This window comes from Bombus bifarius, unplaced genomic scaffold (assembly GCF_011952205.1).
Source record: "Bombus bifarius isolate JDL3187 unplaced genomic scaffold, Bbif_JDL3187 scf7180000008225, whole genome shotgun sequence".
NCBI lineage: Eukaryota > Metazoa > Arthropoda > Insecta > Hymenoptera > Apidae > Bombus > Bombus bifarius.
The window spans coordinates 371435-398865 of NW_022884523.1; the positions used below are offsets into that span (position 1 = coordinate 371435).

General features: G+C 33.2%; 1 protein-coding gene across 1 annotated transcript in view; it reads right to left on the bottom strand.

Annotated features, from left to right (window-relative positions):
- The window catches only part of LOC117211236 (putative uncharacterized protein DDB_G0271606), a 33992-nt gene extending 14602 nt beyond the window's left edge, over positions 1-19390 (bottom strand). Inside the window, exons 1-2 of the mRNA XM_033454905.1 lie at positions 19068-19390; positions 6471-6725 (exon numbers count right to left, since the gene is read on the bottom strand). Of these exons, the coding sequence (XP_033310796.1) occupies positions 6471-6725; positions 19068-19187 (375 nt within the window). The 5' untranslated portion in view covers positions 19188-19390. The remainder of the gene's footprint in view (positions 1-6470; positions 6726-19067) is intronic.
- Positions 19391-27431: the final 8041 nt, after the last annotated feature.

Below are 27431 nucleotides of genomic sequence, written 5' to 3' on the forward strand. Positions count from 1 at the left end.
ATATTAATTTCCGTGTCAAATAGAGGGATTATATTGATTTAAGTTATGTTAATTATATTTTAAAAAGAAATATGCCAAGATTATATTTAAAATTTCTCGAATAACCATCGAAGCATAAATATATTGCAGAAACGATAGCGCGTTGCTTTGAATGCGCATATTATTCAACAGTGTAACAAAATATAAAACATATTTCTCAACAAAAAGATTACCATTCATCAAAATATGTTACTTAATGGCCAATAATTTATCAAACGATACCGAAGCTCCTTAATCTTTTATTTCACAAACAATCTTTATCTTTCTTTATTATCTTTAGTATCTTTAATTTTTGCCGAATAAATCTTCTTTTTATATTTCAATGTCATTGAAAGGTCGAAATTATTATTCCCACAGATTCTTGTTTACTGAGAATCAATTCATCATCCTTGATTACTTTTAGGTTTCCGTGACTGAGAGCACCGTCACACGTATTTTTTTTTTTTTGTAAATTCTTCTGAACGTATACGAGCAAACAAAAGCCACGTTCGACCAGTCGTTACAAATCTTAGATGGAAATTTTCTGCAAAGCCTTATTTCAAGTGGACGATCGTCGTCCTTGTCCCACAAGAACGCAAAGAATCTTTACACGCTCCGATTGGTCCAAGAACGTCCTCGTTTTAATACCGTAACACATGTACTTTTTATCACACGTTAATAACAATCACCTCCTTCGCGTTGTTTAACCTTGACAAATTACAACGAGCATTCAAAACGGTGGAGAATAGTGTCAAACTCAAGTTATTAATTAGATTGAAATTAAAAACGAAGTACTAATGAGATTTTATGTACGTCAGTCCTCCTTGGAATATCAGAGTATTTTAATACCTAATATTTTATTGATAAAGTAAAATGATTTCTATAACTAACTATACAACGTTATGGAGGCTTTCATGATAGAAAATATCACCAATGAATTAGATACAAAACGTATGACTGTACCATTAAATGAATAACGATAAATAACAATTGACAAATATTTCTATTAAGTGCGATAACAACGATATTATTTACAAATTGAATGATATGAATGAGTACACCTTCGAAGCTGAAAGTCGTACGATTTTGTCTAAAAAGTAATTTACGAATTAAGATTAAAACCTGATTGAAATTCTTCTTATTAAATGAACGTCAACTAATTCGTATTTTAATCTCAACATAAATAATCTGCCGCAAATTTTCACGAGTAAGAAAAAATACTAAAATCGTGTAGGCAAAAAATTAGCAATTTAAAATCAGAACTTGATTTACGTTCGCCTGATTAAATAAATTGCAAGGAGACATCAACATTTTAATTACAAGTTAAATAATCTTCTAGAAACCTCGAAACCAAAAATAGCAAAGTCCTGTGCAAAAGAAAAATTGCAATTTAGCATCAGAAAGAAATTCAATCCCTTTTTATTAAACGAATTTAAACGAAACGAATAGAATGGCCTGTCATAAACCATCGAAACGGAAGAGTGGCAAGATTTGTGAGTGGAAAGAAGCAAAAAGGTGATTTCCTGTTTCGCGTTAAAATCACTCGTACATCAAGGAACGTAACCCGAATTACGTAATTCGCTGTTGCGGTTCTCCTTGAACGCAGCTCCTAGCACCGGTCAACACCGTTTCAGCGCGTTTCGTTCTCCGCGTTCTAACTCTTTTCTTCTTTGCTTCTCTACACCACTCGATGCCAGAATTGATTGTCCTTTTCTTCCTACTGATGAATCCTCCGCGTCGTCTATCCTTTGCATACAAAAGGTTTCTCGAGAGAAGACGATTTACGAGCGGGAGAAACGCGCAGTTCGAACGTGAGCTGGCAGACTCGTCCTGAGGATTAATCGGTACCAGGCATTGAAATCTCCGACGGACAATCGAAACGCGCGATGCTGAATAATCGAATCCCGTCCCGCTCCATCGATTCTCGCGTTGCTCCTACTTGTCTGCCGATTAATTGCATGAAAAACAAATTAGATCGAGCACTTTTTTAACCAATGTACATTAAATCACTGCCCATTGAAACGTAATGCGTGGGAAATCGTTTGCACGTTGAAGTACGAGAAACGTTGCTGGGATTAATTAATTTCTTTATGACGTTTGAATTTCCGACCTATAGAAGATCTAACGAGTTTATAAGTACGCCATTATTGGATCTTTCAATCTTCCAAGGATTATTAAAAGGATTGTATATATATGGGAAGCGCGTTCGCGTTCCTTTAAATAGTAATTTATCATAAATTATAAATAGAGTATGCAGATTTATATCGCAATTAGGCAAGTAAAGGAAAATGGCATATCTTAATGCAGATTTGTTTCGCACCATAAGTGTCGTAACGAGTATTTCACTTTGTATATTTGTACATTTTTGCCTACTACGAATATATACATATACAAATTTCCCATAATTTCCCAGAAATGCATAATTATCCGCAGTGTAATAATACGATGATACAATACGATATGAAATTTTCTGCAGAAGATTACAGTCTCGAAGTTGATGGCATTTTGAATCTTTACTTTATTTGTCATTGTTTATTTTTATTTTCCTCTTGAAACACATTAGCACAGATTCTTCTAAATAGGTGTGAGGTGACTCAAACACTGTTCTTGTCCCCATTTTAATAGCAATTAAGCGTCGATTAAGGATGATTATAGAAAGCTGTAATGCTCCAGAGGAAATAACGAGATTCAAAGAGTGTCGTTCGACACTGACGATGAAAAAATCCTGATGGCGATTCGTATCTCCTGTTGCAATAACTCATTAACAGTCATAGACGTGATATGGCAAAATTAAAATCCATTGAGGTTATATACAATGCACACGAGATAAGAGACTGGAATTTGCATGGCTGTTTCTGATCTCTGCCTGCTTCTCCTTTTCCTCTTTGCCAATAAAAGTGCGCAAGAGTGTACGTCCTGTCCCGATCGTAAATAATTCCACGCTTTCTAGGTTCCTGACTTTTTATGACTAATTTACTCATTAACATACTCCTTCAACTATTATTTTCATGGACATTAAAAGAGCATGGGGCGGATTAAGAGCACGGAGATTAAATACGGTCTGGCAAAAGCTTTCTTCGCTGAACCTTATAATTATCTTTCTTCTGCCATTAAGAACGAATAACGATAATTTCGATATAATTTTACGTACGCAATAACTTGAGTACAATCGTTAAATGTTCGATTCTTTAATGATTTTTAAAGTATAACATAATATTAGACCAATTTTCAGTGAGAGTATTCGATATCGTTAACTCTAATTATTGGAGTATTTCTAACAAATAATCGAAGATGAGGAAAAATTGAACATTCAACGTAATAAAATCCTCCATCCTCTCCATTATTCCTACAACTTCCTTTCACTTTGCCATTCTATAAAATCCCGTTATTATAATATTAAAATATTTATAAAATAAGAAATTGACAATGAAGCATTTTTCGTATTGAAGTAAAAGATACGTCAATTTATAAGATTTCCTGTATTTAGATACGGGAACAAATATGTACTTGTATAAAGTTCTTAGCAATATAAATGGTAAGCAATTCGTGTAAAATCGAATAGCCGATCGAGTAACAAGAGTCGTTCTTTAAATCTGGTTTTGTGGCTTTACGGATGAAAAAGTTAGCGATAAATCATGATAAATCACGGTAGTTCGTTATTGCCAGCAATATCGAAGTGAATACCACAAAGAAGGGCGTGACCATAGATCAGGCACGATCCTTTCTTTCTATCGAGTGCCGTGAGAAGCGATTCTTCTTTGCTGTCTCATCATAAAAGGCGTGTTTTCATCGTTGCATTAAAATTCATATCGAACAACCTACGAACTTCTCGATCATATTAATACGAATGCTTACGAGTGACAAATAATTTCAACTAATATTATTGACAATTCATGCCACGTTTCCTTTATTTTCTTTAAAATTAACTACTGGAATTACATATTAGTATCGTTTGTTAAAAATTAATACGATGCTTGTTTGTAAGAAAAATAAAACAATTAGGAAAGGATATTAAAGAAAATAAAATAAAATGCTGAATAAATGGATAAAGTATCGTACCAATAATTAATCTTTTTACTGTAATCGATGTAACTTATATTTTATATAGATAATTTTAGTTTTAACTTTCAGTCGGATATCTATCCTCGGCTGATTTCTTTTTATAGCTTTATCGTCGAAAAACTTCTTCGCTGTAAAGCAACAACTATACCACTTTCTCATTTAACTTTCACTTTCATTTTTAAACACACTTCTACTTGGCTTTTGCATCTCTTGCAGATGCACGATTATTCAAGCGTAATGCTAATACTCATTGAAGGGGTAGCTGTTATTAAATTCAGAAATCTATTGCTTTGAAAAGATATTTTTGAAATTATGGAACTAGAACAGCGAGTTACATTAAATTTATATAAAAGTAACATATATACGAAGCAAATTAGATAATCATTAAAGAATCCATTTGAATTTCTAACATTATAATAATACGCAAGAAAGTAAAGTTACGCAACACTTGCACGAAGTGATATTTTTTCGTGTTTTATAGGAAAGCAATTTTTATTCTAACTTATTTTATTATTATTAAACAATCCCATATTTTTATTTAATCTCGGGATCGAATACGTACTTTTACCAACCTCTTGAACGTTTCAAACACTGATCGTCACATTAATCGTTGAACATTGACTGTCTCTTGACATTTTACGAAACTTCGTACATGTATTGCACACAACTGTGAATATTTATGCAGATTCATATTTTTACGAACGTGACTAAAATTATTCATAGGACCTAAATACACGATTACCTCGTTCTCTACAATATTTTAGTTTGGATAACCTGTATATTTGTTCAAATTATGTGCATTTTGTAGATTTTGGCATATTCAAATTTGCCAGAGACGTATAGACAGTCAAAGTCCATAAATTTTTTAAAGCCTCATATCCTTAATCAACACGTTGTTCCTATTTAAAAAAGTATGTTTTGAATGTTTTAAATGAAAAATTTGATTAATTCGTTTTAAGCATCGAATTCTCAACAAAAATGGATTTCTTGATTTCTTTTCCTTCTTATACTCAATAATCCATTGATAATATTAATAACTTAACAAGTCGCAAGATACACGGATTTCTCTTTCTTTTATAATTTTATAATAATTTTATAACCTTTCGTCAAATCTGATAATCAGACGACACGTAATTTGCAAACATCTCTTGCAAAAATCCAGTTTTTTATTACCAAACTTGTGATTGTTATATGGATTGTATTTATTAACATTGACAACTTGCAACTTGTGATTCCAAAAATTTCCATCGCCAATATTAATTTAATCGTGCAAGACAGCGCTGAGCTTCGATATTTAGCTATTGTTTGATCGGAAATTTAAAACTTGTTCGAGTTCCCAGCGTTCGTATATTTCAATCTTTTTGCTGTGCGAAGCAAATTGAATTCTTTGTTCAGCATGTCAGCGTTAATCATATTATCGCCGTTCTCCTTCGTTTCCCTTCCTCACTTTCCATCATAAACTCAAACAGCTCCATTCGACTGGAAAGGATCGTTGAGAACTGATCGATCAGCCGGTTGATCTTTTACAATCGGTTAAAATCGAGGTGAAAATTTAGAAATCTCGAAAGTTGGCACAGCGTTGAACGAATGAAATAAGATACATTGGTAGCAGGCTCTTTGTATAGAAATTTTACACGGGACAAGCCTTCTTAAACTCGTGCATGTATTATAAACGAGCAAAACAACTACTTTGCCTACTTGAAAGTACAAATCGAAGTCTTTCAGTAATGCATCCATGTTGCTAGAACTGCATTTAGTGACTAGCTTTCTTTCTCCCTTTTCTTCTGCATGCTTTCCATTCTATTTATTTAATCTCATACTTTTGTAAAGATCATACTATCTTATATCGGATACAATTTTCATATACCTACGTATAATGGTATGTTGCTTTCTCCTGAAATCCAAACCTGTTAACTCACACGTTTCTTCGTCATAAGGCAAAACATCTTCAAGAAAATTGGTTTTGATTCATACGAACACGAGCATAATATAATATATTTCTATCACAAACATGAGAAAAGTGATGTCTTAAAAAATAAGGAACTCGTTGATAAACGAGTTATCGTATCGGATTTATTGACAATTTGTATAACGAATTACCTGGTATCTTTCCAAAGAACGAGTTAGAATAACATTTCTTATTGGAACAAAAGCATAATGCGCAATAAATTCATTCGAATGAAATATTTTTTAGATATGAAACAGTTGTGTATACAAGAATTGTAGAATATCGCGCAATATAACTCCTTCAAAATATAAATAAACTATGGTTATTCTTATAAATGGAGGTCGATATTTTACAAGAAAATTAAATGAAATAAAATCTTTAATTCGAAATTTTATATGCATGTAAATTCCTGCAGAATTTTTATTTCATTATGATCACTTACCTGGACGAGAGCCTCTGGTTGCAGATGTTTCAAGAATTCACCTTGTTGGTATGTAATGGATGATGGTTGTTGTTGCTGTTGCTGCAACCTAAGTTCAGCTTGCATCGCAGCAATCGATTCAGGAGTGCAGGATGCTCGAGCTTGGACCCAGGATGCTGCGAGGATGAAGCTTCCAAGGATCACGGACATCGTCACCAAGGTGACAGCCGCGATTCTTGTAATTTGAACCGCTGTACTCTTTGGCCTCATGTATGCCTGTGAATAAGTGAATCAAAATGTTAACGAAACCAAAAATATAAACTATTTTATAACATTATTATACAGAGAATAGCAAGACACGAGCAAGATGTTAGTCTACATTTGGAAACAACTTAGGTATAAGAGGTAAAATTTTGTTCTTCGAGGCTTCATTTTTCAGAAAATCGAGTTTAGATGTGTTTAGTCAAAAATTAATTGCACGCTTCTTCGAGGAAGTTTCTGTTAAAAACAAAGCTTCAAATGAAAAATCATATCCTAAACTTTCGACTATATTTTCTCTATATCGTTAATTGTTTCTGTATTCATTTTCATGAAGTATTATTGTATATAAAACGATCTGAAGAAAAATAACATTAAAATAACATTTATTAATCCGTGAAATGTAAACAGTCTACACAAATGTAAAGTATTAAGAATACAAAACTCTGTACAACACGCATAAACAAAATTCGTGCTTTTTTAAATATTAAAACGCGAAATCTCCTTCTCATATTATCAAATTAAGAATTAATACAATAACGTAACTTTTACAGAAATAAAAATTTATCAGTGTGAAATATAGCGTCACAGAATAATATCATATGAATTTATAAAATAATACTTCGTCGTTAGCTTGCATTTATTATTGTTACTCCGGGTTTAATTACGAAATAGAGACAAATGTATCCGGGTAACAGGTTCGGCGCGAAGTAGTTTGATTCAATAAGCACCGGAACAAGTGTACCTCTTGCAATCAGAATCTAATTACTCGAGATTTTCCATCGCTATTCTCGCCGTTTCTATTTTATGTTAATCAAACATGCTTATACACTTCTGTGATTATATCGCGCGTATTACGTTCGATCGCCGTAGACGAAGAAAGGAATATGTAGCTAAACTTGACTTCCGTGATGATCTCACTACATTGAAATAAGCCGGTACCATAAATCTAATTACAATCTCATCAAGGTTTTTTTAATCGCTCCATACCTATCCATTTTTAATCCTTCGAACATTCTCTAACGTACTTTTATCAATTTTTTATTTCGAAATTATTTCCTACATTATTTCCTATTTGTACTTATTTGAAACAACTTGTAACATATTTTTCTATAAAAATATAATGTATGTTATTTACGTGATAGTTCGAATTGTATATATTTATCTATCTTTTTTACTCTTTCAAACATTTTAAATTTCATTAGAAATTAAATCAATCTTCGAAGATCGAGCGTATCAATAATTTATAGAATTGTCCAAATAAATAGATGAAATGATTTCTATTATGAAGCTCAGTTTACGTTTGACATCGTTACTCGTTTTATCGCTCTGTTTTTGAATAACCAGTACAATAACGAAGACGTAGCAAATGATGTAAATGAGATAATTTACATCCAAACACTGTTACCGAGTGTAAACATAGGTATGTTGCTCGCTTTTCATTTCGCTGATTATTTGCGTGTCTGGTTGACGTAATAAATTACATCAGAGGCAACGGGATTGCGATTAGAAATTAATTTTAACGACCGACAATCCTTCGTTACTCGATTAAACGAAACGTTTTGTTTTCAATTGCAAATCGTCGAGTTAAATTTATCTCTTTTAAGCATCGAACTCTAACACGATTTACCTATAGCGATTTTATTTTTTCACTTTTGTTTAACCGTCTTCGCGTTAAGATTGATTATCGCTTCAAAAACGAATCGAATCTTTTGTTTAGTCAAACCTCCTTCCTTTCCCCTCGTAGCATTATATTCTGCTAAATGAACGATTCAAATTCCATTCTTAAGAGACAATCGCGAAAAAGTAGAGTTTAAATTAACAACTTTTGAAATGGAGATTCTAAGTAACGCTTATTGATCTTTCCGTTCGAAGAGTAACGTGAATTCGCAGCAAACGCCGCGCGTTTCAGCAAACACGACAGATGCATGCAGTTGCTAAACATGTGCAAGGTTCATTACAGGATAATGTAGTCAATGCAAAATGTGTACACGCAGAGTGCAATCGCATGAATGTGTGTATGTAACTTCATGCTGGCTAGCCAACCGAGTCGAGGTCTTTTGTCGTTTCACGCTCTCCTTTCCCGTGGTTTAGCAGCATTCCCACTTCATAGAACGAAGCTAATCGCGGGAAAAAGTGAAAAATGGAATTGGAGAATCACATCGTTTTCCTAACACGCGTCCCTCCATCATGGTAAAACATACATCGCCATTCATACAATCCTTTCAGAACTCTACAAACTTTACGCTGATAAATTTTGCAATAATTTACAATTTGCATGTTGCAAAATTTATGATAATTATAATAATTATTAACGCCACAAGTTGGTTCATTTTCATCTATTAGACAATGGACTCGAATTATAATCTTCATTAACAACGCTATATAATTTAGGCAAATTTTTAACCATCGACCACGTTAACTGTTTTGTTTTGTATTTTGTTTAAAATAATAGTAAATTTTCAGCGATTGTTTGTAAGGTATAGAAAGTGTATATCTATGACGAATCCCGAAAAAAAAGGAAACTTCGATGTATTCAATGTTAGTCAACAATTAATGCGTCGTCGTGAATTTTAAAATAATAAACTTGATTATTACTTATCGCCAAAAATTTCCAACGAACTATGAAATTCAAACGAGCGTGGAATTTACATTTCCCATTAGATTATTCCATATGTAGTACTAAGTTTAGCACAATGGAGCTCTTCATAATTGGAGTTTCGTAAAAGGAGAATAGGAAACTTAGCACTGAAAGATGGCAAACGATTATAACGAATGATGGACACGAGGTTTTTATCCTACCACTGATTACATTCTCTTATAAGTAATGCGGAATTAAAAACAATGGAGCTGTTCGCAATTGGAGTTTTATAAGAGGGGAACTATTGTAAAAACTTATTGTTTATAAGAGCGATGAACTATTGTGAAAAATGAGATAAAACATATAACTGACTAATCACAAATAATTATTTATACCTAACGTAATATACAATATATCAATTATATAAAGTACTGAGAAAATCATGTTCCTCATAGAATTCTAATAAATTCCACTTTTCACCCTGTGATCAAATAATACACTTCGATTAGCATCTGTTAACGATGAATCTAGGAAAGATTCTTAGATTTCCCGTTTTATTCAGCAGCCGAGCATGAAAATTATGCCAACAATACCGTAATTGACTCCATATCAACTATCCGTATAAAATCGTTTAAACCAATGTGAAGATGAGTGGATAGCACGAGATGCCCAGACAGTCGCTAGTCACAAGAAGGAAATACGTCCGATAAAGTAAGGCTTGCTGTTCAATAACTGTATCGTGACACTATTATTTTACGCCTTGGACTCGTTCAGCTGCTTGAGAACCTTGAAAATTAGAAAAATCTGTCACTCTATACGAATACGTCTCTGATCTCCTTTCAGATCCTCTCGTCTCAGATCCTTTGTCGTTCCATGTATTATACAGATAGTCTAATTGATAGTCTTACATGTTATTCGTACTGTTTTGACGATAATTATAGCAAGTAACATTGACTTCGATAATTAATTGATAGTAATTTCATATACTTAGAGATTAGTTCAATGTCGCGCTCTGTGCTTATTATCCTGACAAGTAAAACAAGCATGTAATCTGGCAGGGTAATCGCGTGATTGGTGAAGGAAGATACGGTTCCGGTAGACTGCATGAATAATCGACAAACTGAGGATATAAATTCCTCCAGTGAATATAAATTGAAAATATTATTGTACAACTTATTTTTCCAACAAAATTAAACGTGCTTTTCCTTAGATTACGGAAATATATTCTTACGAGAAACGAAGTTATAACTGAGCCATATTCGTGCATTCTATGTACTAGACAGAATTAGATAGAAATTAATTAAATTAGATAGAAAGTTTAAAACAAAAATTGAATAATTTGCAAATACATGTAAAATATCCAGAGTACGCTACTTAAAAAGTTTAATGGAGGAAACGAATTTCTAACTTTCTAACTTCGAATCGTTTCATTGTGTTGGTAAAAATATAAATTTGCATAAATATCTACGATCTATCCTATAACTTGTGTTAATTATGAAACTAAAAGAATAAGGAATAAAGTCTTGTAAGAACTGAAAAGAACATTCAATTAAGTCACATTCTCAACATTTTGCTTTACGCCACTATTATCGTCAATCCTCCAATTAACAAAATATGTATTTAGCTCTCAAGTATCCGTACATTGAAAAATATAGCATAACGTTCAACAGGTTCGAAAGATACTTTTACCTGTACGCCGGTTCTCATCATCATTTCGACATCAGCTGTACTACATGAATAATAATCAGGAAGAATCTCGTGCGGTTAACGATCAAACGACGTACCAGTTACCGTAAAGATAAATCGCTGTGCACATCGTACATCAACACGCAAAGAAATTTACACAGTATACCGATTAACCACGAACTATCGCGTTTCAGTGCCTTCATTTATGTTACTTCTAGTCCAATCGAGTGATGGAACTCGGTGCAGATCCATGCGATATTAAAAAAAAAGAAGAAATTGACAAAAAAGTTGCTAAGAGCAAAAGTCCAATATGGTAATCGACTATACAGGGTGGGACGGTAATCGTAACACAACCACAGGCAAGGGATGATTCTACGTGCAAAAATAAGTCGAAAACACGTTTAATTGAAAACGAAATAGTGTGTACGCGTGTGCGTATGATACATTTTCGAATTTATTTTCCTTGAAAATGAAATGCGTCTTACGAAACAACGTTATGACAAAATTTTGTCTTATTTTTTCACGTAGAATCAGTCCCTATCCACTTGTTCTACGATTACAGTCTCACCCTGTATAACGCTGGAAACAACTTCTTTCAGGATTAACTTTCCATCCGCGGGCAACTTCGATTTTTAGCGAGCGTTTCGCGTGTCCTGTTAACTTTACCAGGCCACGCAGTTTGTAAGTTCCAAGTCACTAAACGAAAACATTTCCTCGCTCTCCATTTATTTTGTTATTTTCTCCTAATAACAAACCCATACAGGATACAAATTTCGTTCGCGAGTATATGCAGAAAAATATGAAAATCGTCGGCGGATAGTCTGGAAGAACGACATAGTATGCAGTTGGATTCACGTCGAACACAACTTCTCACGTGATCAAGAGGTAAATGTTTAAAAAAAGTAAGGAAACTAGCTTATGGGTCGGATTTATGAGAAACGGATTTAACATTTTCCCATGGAAAGAAAAGTCGGTTTCAGGCACCTAGCCCGCGATTGCGTCTTACCGCTTTAATTGGTAAATTAATTGAAAAGGGCAAACGCTTGTGACACAGACTGTACTTGTACGTATTCGTAATGACCTCGATGTGGATGGACGACTCTAAGGTGAGAGGCCTCGAGGAGATAGTAGGCCATCCGAGGCTGCCTTTATGCTGCTCGATCTGCCAGACAAAAGTAAACAGGCACTGTTGCCAGGCACTCGAGAAACTAAAGGATTATTATATGTATGTATGTATGGATGGATGTATATGTCGCATGACAAAATTTTTAAACGTGTCCTCCTCGACGTGTGCTCTGACTCATTCTTCCCTTTACCGGTATACACTATTGATCAAAAGTCTTGGATCACTCGCATCTACTAGCAACATCATCGAACTTATCCATCTATCCATCGAATATACACAAATAGAAAGCATATTCAATGATTTACAGAATCAGCAAACGTTATTGTTTTCACTAACAGGTATAATTATTCGTTTTATTTAATTGATTAAAGTACTATTAAAAATTATTATTTTCATCGACAGGTAAAATTATTGACAAATTTTGGATTTTTCGCGCATGATGAATATTTTTCTATGTTTTCTTGGAAACAGTACATTCGCTTGTTTTATTTATTCGTTTTATGAAAAGGGTATTTTTACATCTACGTGAAATGTAAAAATTAATCGGACAATTCTTTCTTTATTTAACGCTATTTCGTGAAGCATGAAAGAGCAGAGGATGGCAGATTTTTGGTCCATAGTGTACATACGCCTACCAAATGCTTTTAAACGGCATGATAATGACGCACCATACTTGGAAAAACGAAAAACAAATTAGCTTTTTAACATATCTCTTTATTCGTCTACTTGAATATCTAAGAGTCTTTTATATGTAAATGTAGCATTGCAATTTTCCACTAAATAATTAATCTACGATATTAATAAACTGACATTCAATAATAAATATTTATACACAAGTATATTTTTAAGCTTCAAACGATTCGATTCTAAGATTTGCTGTACTGTTTGATTTGCAAGGCTGTCACGTATATTCGCGATTATTCGTTAAAATTAAAAGGTATAAAAAACAGGTAAAACGTTTTGTAGAAATGAACGCGAGTAAATTAAAGGATTAAAGTTCAAAAAGCCATGTCGAGTGACTCAGTTACGCCTAGATGTACGGGACTTCATTTTTAGCACGTAAAGATAGCTGTTGTGTCTAATTAAAATGTAGGAAGAGTATTAGAAACGCCTGTCCCTCTTCCGCCATCCAAACATTTCATGTCTCGATATGGACAAACCTGATGTACGCTTGGAAATTCTGTGACAATTAGTGTAATTATTTTCAGCATCGTTAAATATGATAAAAATCTATTAATCTATTTTTTCTTATAAAACTTTAAAGTAGATTTAATAAATAGATTATTAGAGAAATAATCAACGCACAATTTAAAACGTTACGAAAATATAAATATATGTTGACAAATAAAGAGATATATGTATATGTATGTATAATCCTGTTTCAAGAAACTTCCAAAGCTAATTAACGATCACGGAAGAATGTTGGAAATAACTTCGGTTCTTCCGCGAACACGGTATTGAAATATGTACGTATATATTTTAACTTATGTAAGAGACATATTGCTCGTGCTAAGTCGTGTAAACGCGCGAAGCTAAAAGCAAACGGGCTAAGCCATCGTTTTAGAATATTTTACAAACGATTCCTTTTTCGTCGGGATAAAAATTTCCATTCCACATATTTGAATAGAAAATATATTTTAGAAAGTATAACGTAATGAGAATTCTAAATTATAGAACTCGTGTAAAGCAACGTGAAATTATTAAATTGAAAACTCTACAGTGTAGCCTATTTCGTATGTAAGAAATGTTGCAAATGGATATTCGTTGAGTAATAGCGCACAATTTCTAGAAAAAAACCGCTGCTGAAGGAGAAGGTATACGCATATCGTAAAGGATCATGTTACGTAATATCGCAGGAAATTCAAGTTTCAATTACTTGCTACTCAAATAATAGCAGGATGGTCATATTATGAAATGATTACTATCTACGCGTCGTGTGCTCCCAACTTTATCCCGCAGGTGACTCCAAACCAAGCATTAAAGTCTCCAAGCTCACTCGATATGCGTATTGCACCGTCGTTCAAGATTGAATTCTTTACAAACTGAAAACCGAATCTCTTTGGTATTTGAATCAAATAATATTCAAGACGCATATATCTAAATATATGAATATAAATAATTATAAATTATATAAATTCGTAATATCCATAATCGCGTATCACGAATATAAATCTAGTTTAATTCTATTAATTATTGGTATCTATGTTATCTTATTTTAGCTATATTATCAAAATTAATGAAATTATATATTCAGCTATTCTATTACAAATACAAACTTCGATTTAAATTACAAAGAGGAAGAGATAGAAGAGACGAACGTAAGCAAATCTTGAACCACTTTGTCGAAGTTGAATAAATCGTATTTATGAGGAAATCTACAATTTAAGCGATTTAACGTCTACGAAAATTCTGTTCGATAAATTTGCAAGTAAACCACGGAGCATACAATTTTCATCGATTCTATAATCGTAGTAATTTCTTGGAAAACATAATTGTCGCGATGCCAACGGTGCTTGCCTCCATAGGCGATATGTAAATTCGATACTTGTGAATTCCGTACAACCCGAATAGTACGATTCTAGTCACGCTTCGATTGAAAAAGAAACGCAGTTTAAATCGCTGCAGGTGAAATCTGTCAGTCTTACAAATGTTTTCAATGGCCGGTATTTGCCTCGCGATGAGGACGGTGCAGTTGGTACTGGTTGGTACGTCGTTGTCGATCAAATACCGTTTTCAAATTTTGTAATTATATGAATTACTGATAGAGGCACGAAGAAACGTTACTTTAAAGCATTAAAGCAAGAGATTATAGAGGAGTTAACCACGAAAGTTTACGATGATTATTTCAACTATTTCTTTTCTTTTCAATATATTTTATGTCTCAGTCATTTTATCTTTTTGTAGCTTTTTGACACATAAAAATATTTTTTGACATATAAAAGATATACGTAGAATTTTATCAAGAATAAAAAAGATAGATAAAATAAACTACGCGAAACTTTCCTCGAAGACGAAGAAGTTTTATGTAAGAGTCATTGTATTTTGTAACAAGATAATAAGAATATGCGTAATAAAAAGATGTGTAAAATAAACTACGTAAAAGTGTCTTGCAGATAAGAATGTGAAATATTACTTTTGGTCGTGGACAAGTGAAATCGTGTTTTTGTTTTAACGTTTCAAGGACAAAAATTCTTTATGTAACCAAATTGAAACAAACATTGACGTCATGGCGAATACGTGTTTCCCGCAATGGAAAATTTGGACTCTGCATTAAAGCTTTGAGAATCTAGAAACAAAAGGCAATTCAACAGTAGCCATGGAAGTTTCTAATAGTGGCGAATGGTTGCGTTCACCGGTGGTAGAAAGTTTCCGGTTTTAACGAAATAAACGAATGAAAAAAAAGCGTGGCCGACGTTGAAAATGAAACCACGTCGTGCATGATTTTTCAAAACGTATCGCGTCACGCGAATGAAACATGAAAGTTCAATTAGCCAGAGATAGAATTTCCATGTTTCGAAAAAATCGAAAAACCAATCCAGATGATTTGTTGCATTAAAGATTATGGCATTTTTTTAAACTAAGGCAAACGATGTTTAACTGCGGGAGATGTAACTGAATAGAAAATACAGTTGTAATTCTATTCTATGATTATCAAATCAAATATTTTATTTCTAATTCATAGACTGAATTTAAAGAAGGTTCTCACGGTAGTTTCCATTCTTCTTTTCTGCAATGTGAGCTAACTGTTTTCTCGAACTCTCATTGAGAAATTACTCGCCTATGACAGTGCATTTATTTACTTCGAACGGATGCACACACGAACATACTGTCACATACTGCCACGGTAAACATGAATTATGAGCACTGTCATTTACGTCCCCTAAGTATCATCCATTTCTCTGGGATTTCCTACTGCAACTGTATTTTCAAGCACATAATTAAACGACAAATTGCCTTTCCTTCATTATCTTTAATCCCATATTATTTCCTAGCCTTTATTTAATTTCTCAACTACGTTAAACATACTCGAAATTAGAGCTTGGAAACAGAGAAATATTTTAGCATTTGCATAAACTAAATTTCTTTCAAATTGCAGCAACAACGTTAAAAGATGAAAAACGAAATTTTGTTAAATTTTCTAATTAATCTCTTGGCGAATAGAAGAAAATTTCCAAACAATTAACACCGAATACGATACAGTACAAAGCTGCACAGCGTAATAAGCAATCAATCTTGAAAGGATCTACATTCAACGTTTCATGGAGACTTTCATTTTACACCGACACTTTTAACAATTGCAACGGTTATTGACAGAGAAAGTTGGCAATTAATTAAACGACAAATTCTTTCACCCGTACCGGTGCTTTTCATTTCGTGGAAAAATAAATCATTGAAACACGTTTCGAGTCTACTATTCCTTATCTAATTATAGAATATCATGTTCGCGGAAATTACCAGGTATAAAACGCGACAAGATCGCTTTGCCCGTGGGTTGCGCCGTCGCTTCTTCCGTTCACGTAGGCGACTTTTGATCGATCAAGCAAATAAATAAACGTACATATATGGTAGCGTGGTTCGCGCAATTAAGCTTGTCCAGAAACTTTCACGGAAGTGCCTTACTGTACGGATTTCCGCGCTCTTTCATAAAATACCAGCCAAACAACGTCCTCGATACAAAATGTATCAAAGCCAGAACGAATTTTAGTCGCGGTATAATTCAGCGTTTCCGTTGCATGACGAAACATCTGTCTCGATCTATCTCCTCTACCCTGTAATTTATAAAGGCAGATAAGCAGAATTAATTCTGATAATCAGCCACTTACGCACTGTAAATTGTTTTACCTTAACTGAAACTTGGTTCTTACGTTACATAACTCCCTTCGTAATTTCCAAACGAATATCTACAGATTCTATTTTAGCAAACGCGAAAGGATTTCTTTTCTACTTGAAGGAAAATAAATCATATAATTGTAAAAAGATAACGATACCTACGTAGATGCTTATAACAAAAGTGGAGATAAGTAATTTTATACGTTAAAATTATAAGGTACTCGTTTTACGTCCCATTTTATGTCTGTAGAGAAATTGTAATCGATATTAATGAAAATTTGTTATAACGAAGAAAATTGTTCATTCAAAGGGAATAATGTAATCTGATTATTGCGCTCCTGAAGAAAATTCATTTGCGTTTGTGGATTAACCCATTGGCAATTTATCATGCGGTCGCGTTGAGTCTGTATACATATTTTACTTATGTACCATAGATATCTACCTAATTTTGTTATTGTGACGCATCAATTTCCTGAGACTCCAACGACTAAAGGAAAAAAGCTACAGGAAATTTTCGAGCCACTATACACATATATAATTTTTAAATTTCTTACTGTGTGTATAGCAGAAATTTCAAACATAAAAATATATACATCCTTTTTACAGCAATTCAAAATTTGATCGCGTTATTGAACTCTCAATGGGTTAATAATAAATAGGCATTTATTTTCGACAGAGACGTATCAGATGTATCCACCATTATGTATTTGTAAATTATTTTGAATATAACCATCAAGAGATTTTTATTCAAAATAAAATATTGAAATAAAACAGCACTAATTGTAACGTAGTTTTAGTTACCAAAGATTATTACCGAACTACCAGAAAAATTAGCACCTTCGTATTTATGTCGGTAGGCGGAAATAATATTATGATCTTATTCTAAGATTTACGTTGGTCACGTCCTTGCGCATATTTTTACAGCTCCGTCGTGACAATTTTCCTGTACTGGCCTCGCTGTGCAAAACACATGCATTCATAAATCTAATCTGCTCGTTGGAATTTTGTTATCAGAAATTACTACATTTATGCTTCCTGTTTAATCGATCGAGAACAAATAGCGTACAAACATCATTGCATCGAAATTCTATTTCTATCTTTACGTAAGCTCGCTTTATTTCATTAATTGTGGCTAGCATAACGGTAAACGTATCGAGTCTTGTCCAAGAATATAATCTATAAAGCAGCACTAACGAAATATACATTGCATAACACAGTTACACATATTGTGGTAAAAAAAATGATAAACAAACGAGAAGAGAAATGAAAATTGCTAGTTACACGCGATTATATTATACGATCAGTTGGATAATTTATTTGTTAAAATTTTTTTGCATCTTATTCATCATATTTTTACAAATTAAAATTACTCGAAATGTCTTCTCTTTATAAATTTCTAGTAAAAAACACTAATTTTTAAATATTTATTTAAAGATATGAATCGTAAAAAGGAATTTTCTTCCTATTTGAATAAATGTAAATTAGTAATCATTTTTATCGCATGTGTATAATATTGCTGCCAACGTGATCACTATCGATGCTCAAACAATCCCATGTTCCGGAGTCACGTACCATGTCGAATTGTTTTTAAACTGTAAATTCAACCTGGTACACCCGTTCCAAAGTAGAAGGCTCTATTATTAACAATAGTCGTTTGAAGTTATGATACAATATTTAAATAAAACAAACTCGATCTCTGCATCGGATGAATGCAAATGAAAAATCAAAAGTCACTGTTCATAATCGACAGAAGATTCTATTACTATAATAATCGCAGTCATATTGAAATACATGGTAGGACATTTAATTAAAACAAAACCAAGCCCTGCGTTACGACTAAAAGATCAGAGTTCGATACTTTTAATCAACGGAAGACTGTGTCTTTTATGCTGCGAGATTGAGTGCGATTAGAAAATCGCAGCTCAAAGCTACTTTATGAAACCATTGACAACAGAATCCTGCGTTCCAAATAATTCTGAATCTCGACCAGTCATGGAATACATTGACCAGACAACCTCGATTCACCGTCTTACTACTCATATTCCAAAAACGAAAGAAGCTGTCTCGCTCGGCGAGCTGCCACGAAAATAGAGGAATTCTCTTAATTCCCTTGATCCAAAGAAAGCTGAAGGCTTACCGGTGGCGGTTCGGTAGTGGAGTACACCTCGCTGGGTGCGTAATTGCTATGAGGCGGATGAGGCATCTTCTCCGAGACGACGGCAACAGTTGCCAAGGAATCCGGCTGTTCCTTTTCCATCTTCCCTGGTACCTTTATCTTCTTCTTCCAAAGGCACTGATTGACTAAATGACTCTGACTACGACCGATACCTTTCTTGCTGTACGTGGTATCTCGAAAAATCCTCTCTCTTCTCCTCGATCGACGAGAACACTTCGATGTCGATCGCTCGGCGAATCGACGAGCAGTGAGCGGCCAGCACCGTCTGACACCGCTAGCTTAGGGTTACCCCCACCAGCTGTTGAAGCTGCTGAACCTTCTGGTACACCTTTCCGATGGGTATGTCTTCTGGTACCAAGGTGTACCTCAGCGTGTTCTCGTTGTCGGACTTTCTAAACAGCTCCAGCGTGTACCTGTACGTTCGTGGGCGAGACCGAAATATCAATACGTGTGCATATGCGAGTGTGAGCAAGCGTGCATATGCGTGAATATTTCGCATATATGTGCGTAAACATCAGGTGTGTATGTGCGTGAATGTAACGTACGTGTCCGAAGCTATCCCACCATGGATCATGCTAGGTTGGTATCCCCGTGTGGGGATCAACGTTCGAACGCCAAGTTTTGCAATGTTTTTCTCGTCCCCTGCCCTCCACCTGCTGCTGCACTCCTCCGCCCCCACCTTCAACTGGCTGGCTCGTGTTCCGTTTTTCCCCAGCTTTGGCCAAATTGCATCAACCTGACGGACGAGCCCTGGAACGGAGACGGGACTGTTTTTGAATGTGGAACTCTCACTGGTTGGACTTTTAAAGGACATATGGTTATTTAGCGCGCGTGCGTGTGCGAGCTGCATGCGAGGTAGCTTGTTTCGCCGGGCAGGAGAAGCGTAATTGGAAAGGCGCCGCCGGTTTTCGGGAAAGGCGATTAAACATTTTCTCTTTGCCGAGATGTAAATCGCGGTCGCGTGATAGCGGCGCATAGAGCAGATGTTGCGAATGTCTAGTAGACTACATCAGATACATTACATTTGTTAGAAATAATATCGTCTTACCGTTATACTTATTGTTACTTGAACGCCTCAGAAGCGAAATTGGCCAACTCGACTTTTTGCTGATTTCCTAATTTCGCTGTACCAGTGGACGATTAACGTCGAATTCACGAGAAACAAATTTCATAGATTCGCTTATCGCAAGAAGGTAGCATAAATCAGGAATAGTAAACCCTAATGTAAATGTATAAAACAATGCTTGTGGCATCGTCACTTTCTTGTACCTTTTGATTTATGCAGTTATTATTATAGACGCAAGGTGAAAAGAAGGAATATATCCTGTTTATTTAATAATTTATAAAATAAAAAGCCCTTATTTTATAAATAATATATGTATCATATAAGAAAAAACGTATTACTTGGTAAGATATAGAATAATAAGCTCTGTGGCTGATTGCGATTAAACTAAGTGTATAATATGGCTTGTTCATGAAATATGAATGGCTAAAACAGAGTGTAAGAGAACATACGAACATCTGTGTTACGTGTTACATCAATCCTCACAATGTGTACTGCTTGATGATATTTAACGAAACTTTGTTATCTTAACGCAGTTGTAATAGCAATTATACAACTATTTTCTTTCTCTTACCACAGCAAAAATAATATTTTAATACTAATATATAATAAAATATAATAATAAATAATATATAATAATTTAATAATAATATAATAATAAGATGAAACATATCTTTTATATTGTTAACTTAAAACAATGTGAAGTTTATCATCGTACATTGTCAAAAATAAAGTGAAAGGTTCTGTTCCTATTGTAAAATAATTTCTATCTTACTTTTATATTTCTGCACATCTAAGTTTAATTATCGCGTTCAGCAGCTGTTGAATCGTTATTTAACGTAAAGGAGAGAGAGAGAAATTATGTAAAGAATCACGTTCGAATCAACGCTGTTCATTCACTGACTCGCAAATCGTAACGCATCGCGTGCACCTTGCAGTAGCTCACATTTTCTTCCCTGGCAATCACGAACAAGGTATCCTTGCTGACGCGGCAGAGTTTAAAGAAACGCTAAATTCATGAATAACAATTTTCCATCACTCTCGAAAAAGAAATATGTTAACAAGCAACTCACACAGTTTACGCGGCTCGTCAGCTGTAAGTGATTTGACTTTCTTGTACCAGTTCCCACTTATTTTTCCATTATAGAACCAATTAATTAATCTTGAATAACGAAGCGATTAATTGTCCTCTACAATTATATCGAATCATTCTTTTCCCTCGAGTCTCTTTGAAACTGAAAAGAATCCGAAGTATATCGATTGGATCGTCCTCTACTCAAAAGCTACTGTAATCGTAAAATTGAAAATTATTAAAAGTTCTTAAATACGAATACCTCGAATTCCAAATTAATGAATTTTGACAATGTAACCATCGTAAAATATTCGAAATCGAACTTTGTAAACGTAACTATGATAAGCTTCAAAATTGATAAATTTTACAGATACGAACAAGATATAATTTCTTTTGAAAAGAAAAGAACGTAACGAGTGAAGGCAAAAAAGTAGGAAAACGACAATATAAAAGCGGGAAATCTCTGAATAAATAAATTCCCAGAATCAAGATATTGGCGATTTCTGTGACGAGTCGACTCGTCTTTCCCGATTAAGATCTTCGTGATCCAAATCTCAAATGATCAAAAGAAAGAAGAAAATCGATAAACAAGTGATTTTTTCGGGTTAAGCTTGGCACGACAAACGTGAATACATCGTAGAAGCGACGTAACCCGTATACAGGAAGTGACCGGCCAGAAGAACCGAGGAAGTTCATATTACAGTGTTCGTTAAATGTCGGATGGGTACGTATGCGTGACAGTGAACAGAATGGAGAGCCATCGGGAGAGATGATAGGAGGAAGCGTTGAAAGTCTTTTGTTTATCGACATTCATTTAATAAACGAGCAACAGCCGAGTGCTTTCGAAATTTCACGTCATTGACTCATTCAGAATTTGTAATTTAACTGTGCCGTATCTAGGCGCGGAGAAGCATCTTTTACAGCTCCGATACTTTCTGACGAATGCTAAGCTCATTCCTGACAACTCTCTGTGTTTACGATACTTGATTTACGATCGGTTTATGTATGAACGTTTCGGTTCTTAAAGAACTAAAGTTAGTTGGTTTGCAACTCTTGCAAACTTGGTAAATTTTTATACTAATTTTTGTTCTATTATTAGTATAGAACAGTGGAATATAGTATTAGGTTGTTCAAAAAGTGTCTTTCTTTTACAGATACGTCTTTTACAACGATGCATCTTTATACAAACGTGAAACCTAATCTGTCGAACGTTGTGATCCTTATTTTGATAGAACAAAATGGATCATACGTTATTCGATAACATAATATAAAACGGAAATTATTGTGCATCCATTATTTCCTTATAAAACGAAAGAAACTTTTCCGACGATCTAATACAAGATTTAATTGTTTGGATTATATCAGATATGGAGTGATATTTACATTATCCCTTTTATAATAAAATGTCGAAGAATTCGTAATAGATCTCTAGCCTCCAAGATTTTCTGCATTTCCAATACCAGATACATATTTTCAACGTTTTATAGAAAATGAGTATTAATAATTGCCTTATGTACTATAACATTTGAAATGTGAAATTTATAGTTCTGTTGAAGAGTTAATATTTCTATAAAAGTTTAGTGTCTCTATAATATGTTATATACACAAACGATGATAACGAAAACAATGGTAATACAAAACATTTACAATGAGTAAATACTATTCTGAGGCTGGTGATGTTTTTATTTACTTTGACTCTTAACTTCTAACTCGTTTTACATTACTGGAATATTATCAATTGCTTGCAAGTACAAATATTTTCCTTTGTTATGTACCTGTCAATTTGATGTTACTTCCTACTTTCAACAGAAAAAATTCACGCCAAAATTCAATGTTAATGTTTTAACAATTTTACTCTGTTAGACTCACTAATGTGTAAAGAATATCTAAGTACTTGAGTCAAGGTACACATAGACCAGACTGATACCCGCGTAATATGAATTTGAAACGCAAACGCGGTTATATCTGTTACACGACCATTTTGCTATGGTCTGTGTGTCGAGTTAGAGATAAACGCCAACGACGTGCAATATTAAATTACATTATCGTCTAACGTTAAAATTATCTGTACATGTCAAGACAATACACAGGAAAATAGACGTAGTTAATATAATTAACATGAAAAATTACGTCTTTGGTGTTTTAAAACCTAATAATACAATATTCTTAATATTTTCATATAAAGACCACCAATGAAACATATAGAAGATAAATTTCAACGAAGGTATCAGGAGTGAAATTTCAGCCTGAACGAATTATCTTCATATGTATTATCATTCACATTACTTGTAACTACGATAATTTCTCTATTTTTCATCCAATATTAGATAACGATAAATAATTGAATTATGTTTCTTTGACTTTATCGATTTATCGAAATTTCATCTATAACGTAAACGTAATTTTAATCTTAGAGATTAAAATTCTAAGTTGAAAATCATCTTTTCGCTCGATGTTGCCATTAAATACGTGTTTCTGTTATTCTCTTGAACAACTAAAAGATATTAATAACATCGATATTCACTGAATTCAATATAGATTAATATTAAACAAGTTGCATTGATACAACAACAAAATCGATATTATTCGTTTTTACAAAACATTTGTAAATTTATCATCTACTTATCGCTTGAATTCTTCGAATCTACCATCTCATATTAACATACTTAATACTGACGTAAAGATAAAAAAATCAGTAAAGATGAACTGTCTGGTGATTTTTATATCATTTCAATTACCACTACTTTAAATAATAAGCTTCTAACAGATCACTTGACAATCTGTTTAACAATCTCTTTCAGCAGCATATTCCTTGAAACTTTACACGCATGTATGTACGTACATGCATATGTATTATGTGTTTCGGGCAACATTCATGGACATATTTATTGTGCAATTGCGTACGACACGACGCGATCATCAGAACAAAGAATAACTTTTTCTTCGCTCTTTCACGACTTTGGTCATCGTTAATCATCCAACACACGAAAATTTACGTGCTCCTTGTTAGCATCGTTTTCACGTAAATGGTACCTGATGGTACTTATGCAGATCATCTGCGCTCTATGGATGACAAATGAAATGCATCGTCCTTTGGATTTCTTTTGTTTTTACTGACTCGTTTACCTTGTTCCAAGTGAAAATATTGTTGAACATTTTGCACAATCACCGACACGTATACATTTTTAACGTGAAAAATAAGCTACAAATGTTTATGTATTTAGATATGGAAAATTCAGATATGCAAAAACGCACAGAATGCACATAATACACTAAAGTATATAAAATATTCTGAAAATAAATTTCCTTTTAGGCTCCATTTCTTTAATTTTCTTCGCAAAAATGTGAATTTGCATAATAGATACATATATCAAAATACTCAAAATATAAATTTTCATAATATATAGAATATTCTAACATAAGTATAGTAAATCCTCATAATATTTATGTAAAATAAATTTCTATTTGGAGTCTATTCTTTTCTTAGTTATCCTTAAAAAATATAAATATCCGCAATACGTTGCTCATGATAAAGAAAGTTTATCTTCTTTATTTGCTTCAATTGTGTCAACGAGAGAAATTCTCAAACTACGGAAATAGAGGGTTCCCCTTCTCTCTTCATTTTCTGTTACGCAATTGTCAATAAAAAGATGCTCAACTATACTTTCGTTTTCTCGTTAGTAACAGCCACGGATTTCATATTGTGTTCCTTTTCGTTTGCAGATATATGCAGTACAATATGGATTTCAACAATATCTATTTAATCGCACAGTTGCTGAATAACTCGAAGCAATTCGTTTGCATTTTCTATGAAAGTTTCTTAATGCAAATATAGAAAGCGAAACGGATAATTGAGTGTTTTATCTGTTCATTAACATAACAAACTTTTATGTAGAGATCAAGATCAAACTTACAAGAGTCTTAGATAAGTTCGGCGTGCACGTGAATACGTTTTATTGTTGATAAAAGATATATGAAAGCTAAATAGACAGTAATTTTTAGATAATATTTAACCAGCATTTCTTGTATACAGGGAGTACAAAAGTGTCCGACCACATAGATTTATTCTCTTAATATTCGAAAAGCGACGTGCAAAAGTATTTTAAATAACATTAGGTATATAAATGTTACAAGTAAAACGAATGATACATTAAATAAATAGTATTAAATATCCGAATGCCACAGCCAGAGCGTATTAAGTCATACTTTTTAAACTTTAGAGCAGAGCAAATCAAAATTACAAAGATCTTGTACATATATAATATGCACTTAACATCATTTTTACGCTATTATATTAAAAACTAAATGATTTAAAACGAAAATGTTTTTACCATCGGGAAAAGTGAAAAATTTGGTACGGGAAGCACGTAAAATGTAATTTTAAAAGAAAGGTTGACTTAACACACTTTGCTTTTGGAGTCCAGGTATTTAATTAGTATGTAGTTACATACGTAGTTTAAATTTTGTAAAATATCGCGTTTGGATTATTGCACACCATGGAATATTGTATATATTTCCTAAAGAAGAAATAAAGTAATTGGATAAATATAGCTCGTGTACATTGTAACCATGAAAATGCAAATTAAGCTGCTGGAAAATAGCTATTAATCGTACTACGTTGTGTCACTGAGTGAACAATAAACCAACTGGCACTACGTTGAGTCAATTATACGAAAATTTTCCGTGTAACGCAATTGATAATTACATTGGTAATTATTTACTATTTCAAAGAGAACACAAAAGGCGCACAAACGTGAAAACATCGATCACACGGTTTATCAAGAGAAAAGTAAATAACGAGGAAATGGTCGCTGCACGACGCAACTGCTTGAAAGCAACCGGTAAATTACGATGATTTATTTCCACACCTATCCCTCATAGAAACGAAATTACACTACCACTGATAAATGTCCAGCTATTTTGATCGATTTTTCGAAAAAGAGAATTTTTGTACCAAAGTACAAATTAGTAGTAAATCAATAACTAGAAACATCATTCTGTATTTTTTAAAAAAATAATAATAATAAATAGTGTACAAATTAGTGTACCGGTAATAAATCTAAATTACAGATTTTGGATCTAAAGAAGCCTTTAATCCAGTAACAGGTTGCCAAATAAATTACCAAATAAATTATTTACTAAATTACCTTCGCTTAATAAATGGTTCATATTACAAATTACGTGATTCGTTGATATGCTAAGCGATTTTAAGTATCGCCGTATAAATTAATCTGAACAGTTTTTCTATCCATTTGTAATTACGAAATTAAATAACCTGAAGATGAGAACTTGTCGAAGAAAAAACAATTTCATAAGGTTTGCCCATTATGAACGCCAATTCCTTAGTGGCCATTAACTTTCAAAGATTACTTTTGTTGCGTAATGATACTTTACAATATAATAGTAAGATACAAGATTACTCGTACAAAAACAAAGACTATCCTGCATCGATTCGAAATATTTCAAAATAATAAAATTAATATGAAAATACGCCGAGGTTTCAACAAAGATACAACGAGATTACAAAATAGCCTGAGAAATTGGAGATGATTGTTTAAAAACAAAAATAGGATAAATACGTCGAAAAGATTCGCTGAAGTGACATATAAAACACAGAAAACTATGTAAAATCTTATCACCCAATTTGTTTCTCCATAGCTGTCATAATTTTCCAACCGTTTCTCAGGATTTTGTCGATTATTGCTCGGAGTTCAAGTCATATATACGTATATTCCTAAATAAAATATATTAAAAAATCTTTCGTTGCGTTATTCCCTTATACATTTTTCTTTCACTCAACCATAGATACAATAATAATAAATAAAATTATTTCATAGTAAGTTCAGATCCTTTCGCTCTTTATAAAATAATTTAAAAAGAAAAAATTACTTCTTGTCAAAAAAGAACAAACATCCGGATATTTCTACATAATGCGCCTGTGTATAGGACAATTATTTGAATTCACCGAATTGATGAAAAATCGCAATAGAAAAGCGTTTTACTTATTAACGTATACGGTTTATGCATGGACAAAAAAACGAAAAAAAAAATATATATATATATGCATATACAATTATATAAATATATATGCATATAGTATAAATAATAATAAAAATAAATAAAATAATAAATAATAAAACTGTATGCATATGTAATTCCTGCATTCTACGGTTTCACGGGAACATTACGT